General features: G+C 34.0%; 2 protein-coding genes across 2 annotated transcripts in view; both read right to left on the reverse strand.

The window, feature by feature from the left end:
* Positions 1–1106, reverse strand: part of LOC111491241 (AP-2 complex subunit mu-like) — a 7373-nt gene extending 6267 nt beyond the window's left edge. The window contains exon 1 of the mRNA XM_023140050.1: positions 771–1106. Coding sequence (XP_022995818.1) covers positions 771–853 — 83 coding nt within the window. The 5' untranslated portion in view covers positions 854–1106. The remainder of the gene's footprint in view (positions 1–770) is intronic.
* Positions 1107–1587: 481 nt separating this feature from the next.
* LOC111491024 (acetylornithine deacetylase-like) overlaps positions 1588–3115 on the reverse strand; it is a 2326-nt gene continuing 798 nt past the window's right edge. Inside the window, exons 3-9 of the mRNA XM_023139742.1 lie at positions 2899–3007; positions 2680–2818; positions 2532–2607; positions 2317–2439; positions 2078–2231; positions 1959–1992; positions 1588–1845 (exon numbers count right to left, since the gene is read on the reverse strand). Coding sequence (XP_022995510.1) covers positions 1736–1845; positions 1959–1992; positions 2078–2231; positions 2317–2439; positions 2532–2607; positions 2680–2818; positions 2899–3007 — 745 coding nt within the window. The 3' untranslated portion in view covers positions 1588–1735. The remainder of the gene's footprint in view (positions 1846–1958; positions 1993–2077; positions 2232–2316; positions 2440–2531; positions 2608–2679; positions 2819–2898; positions 3008–3115) is intronic.

The following is a 3115-nucleotide window of genomic DNA, read 5'->3' on the forward strand; positions in this document are numbered from 1 at the left end:
AAAAAAAAAAAAAAAAAAAAAAAAAAAAAAAAAAAAAAAAAAAAAAAAAAAAAAAATTGAAACATAAATTTAACAAGAAAATACAGAGCATAAAAATTGCATCCGTAAGCTTAAATAAGCAATATTCCATCCATGCGACAATATCCTCCTATAGATGTTAGAGAAAATAGAATAACCAAACATCTTTGAAATTATTACTAAATACCATAATTTCAAAAGCTTTAACAGTTATTTTGGCTTACCACCGATCATTTCTATCTCATACAGTACGTGGATCACATAATACTTTTTCTAAAAGGGGTTTTCTACGGAGTTCAATCAATAACCCTACGACAAAATGATATAATCAACACGGATAGAAGAGTTTCCCACGTTAAGTTATAATGTAATTCATCATAAACCATGAAGCAGATAAACCTCGTACCAGCCATGACTACGATATTGAGACCAAACACACACCGAGGGATTTCCAGGGAAACCTATCATCTAAAATTCGCTTATAAATGATTCCGTTTAATCAGCTAAAACTCAATTATAAAGAACCTCAACATTTCCTATTGTTCTAACAACTCTTCCAGCGATCGAAAACTACATTGTAAACTCAGCCAATAGACAATCAAATCCAGACTATCCCCAATCTAACATATCCGGCAAAGTCTCCGTACAAGCACACACGTCGCGAACCTTTTCAGGTGAACATCCAGAATACTAATTGAAACTCAGAAAGGAAAAAAGAAAAAAAGAAAAAAAAAAAAAAGAGATAAAATTACCCGACATCGTCACGGTAGAGACGATTAATGAGAACATCGCCTCGGAGATTGAGGAAATAGATGGCCGATGCAGCCACCGGCATGTCTGATCGAGCGGATCGTGACCAAAAGTAAAAAAGGCGGAGAACAGAACGGGGTTGGGCAAAAAATCAGAAAGTAAGAGAGTAAGGAGGAGAGGAAGAACTGGTAGGGCCGAGATCTGAGGAATTGGTAGTATGGATTGGCAGAAAATGAAAATTTTGGCGGAGAAGTGAAAATTGTTAGGGAGGGATTTAATGATCTTTCCTTCTGCAGTTATGAACTGAGAATTGTTGACCCAACCGAAGATGCGATAACAAGAACAAAAAGAAAAGGAAAGGAAAAAACTCACCCCTTTATCAGGGCCAGGTTTCGATCCTGAGACCTGTGGTTGTGGGTCCACCACACTACCGCTTACGCCACTCTAATTTGTTATTACAATAATCAAAAAAATAATTTCTGGTTTTCCAAAGTTTGTTTTTATTTCTTTCCTATTTTTATCAATTTTTTAATTCTCTATAGATGTTTTATATTTATACAATTTTGAATTTTTGTCTTTGTCCATATTATCGATATATTTCATGTAATACACTTCGTATATTTGTTTATATTTTTCATTTAATTAAGCTTTTTCCTAAAATATTACACTTAACAAATCTTTTTAAAAAAAACATAATTTTTTTTATTATTAATAACCTTACAACTTTTTTTATTTTTTTATTTTACCATATTCAAATTACAACTAGTTTAATTCAACGATTACTCAATCGCTCCTTTTTGTAAATATTGAACACAGGAGTAAAATAAGCAAAGAGGCTTCACTATAGCCTTTTTATTTAATACATAATACAAATACAACAACAAAAGCATACAAGAATAATACATATCACATTGGCTACATTTATTTATTTATTATTTTGCAGTTCAGAATACTGAGTTCATAATTCTTAGTAATCTTCTTCCAACTGCGAGATGATGCTGGCAAACACTTTGTACCCATTAGCCATGTCACTGTAATTGCAATACTCATCGTTTGCATGGTAAGTTGCCGTCAAACCTACATACGTAAATCTTACCATTTGAATACTTGACGATATAACAAACAAATGATTATAAATAGAGAACTTTCACAATCATTTTAAGTATGGTGGTTTTAGTGATATCACGTACCATAGCCAATCGTCTGAACATCGTAGCCTTTATCCTACAAGAAGTCATAGTAAAAAGATGAGAAACAAAAGGAGGTGCAGAGGAAAAGAGAATAATATATGGGGAATATGTGTTGGTACCTGAAGATCCTTAACAAGTGGGAGACTCCCTGTAATGGAGTAAGGATTGACTTGTCCTATAACTTCCTTGGTTGCATTATATAAAACTTTATACCCACGAGAATCAAGATCGCATGCAATCCCTGATATCAACTCACCATAACTCACTTCAAGCCTACAAACAACAAATTATGAGCTGAATTGGATCAATTCGATTGAAAAAATCTTCTAGTCCAAAAGAGAAACAGAAAAACACCCACTTTCCCCTGAGTCCTTCATCCGGCAGAGTATACTTTGAAACTGGACCTCTAGATTCAAGATCCTCCACGTTTTCATTGATGTAATTAACATAAGCAGAGATCTTCGCCACCACATCGTTCACACTGGAGGAATCATTAACACAGAACACTAAATCTGTAAGAAGAAGAAGAAGAAGAAGAAGAAGAAGAAGAAGAAAGGAAGCATGGTTACTTACTCGTAGAATGGAGTTAACCTGACATCTCCTGCCAGACTACATTCTCCTGGAATTTGATTAAGCCCACCTCCTGGATCTAAAATCAACAACATAAATCATACAACTCCAATGGGTATCTAAAATCAAGCGATGATGATTTACAACTTACAGCTCCATTGGGTCGGTTTCATGGTGGATGGCGTTTCAAATTTATACTCCTGTTCCTTAGGATGAGGAGGAAAATCCTTATAAAAGTTCAACTGAATGGGTTTCAGAGCGTCCATCGCCAGCTCCAAAGCATTAATAGCCTGGACCATAATCAAAGCTTACCTAAATCCAAATCAAAATCAAAATCCAACCCTGATTTGGATCATATCAACTAATTTACCTTATTTGGCAAACCACTATGGAAGAGGTGTCCATATGTTTTAATGAACCAAGGAATGGTACCACCAGTGCCAATACAAGGTTGTGAATCCGCAGTATCAACCCAATATCTACATAGGAAGGAACCCAAATATAATGAGCCACACATACATAAAAAAAAAAAAAAAAAAAAAAAAAAAAAAAAAAAAAAAAAAAAAAAAAAAAAAAAAAAAAAAAAA

This window comes from Cucurbita maxima, unplaced genomic scaffold (assembly GCF_002738345.1).
Source record: "Cucurbita maxima cultivar Rimu unplaced genomic scaffold, Cmax_1.0 Cma_Scf00016, whole genome shotgun sequence".
Classification (NCBI taxonomy): Eukaryota; Viridiplantae; Streptophyta; class Magnoliopsida; order Cucurbitales; family Cucurbitaceae; genus Cucurbita; species Cucurbita maxima.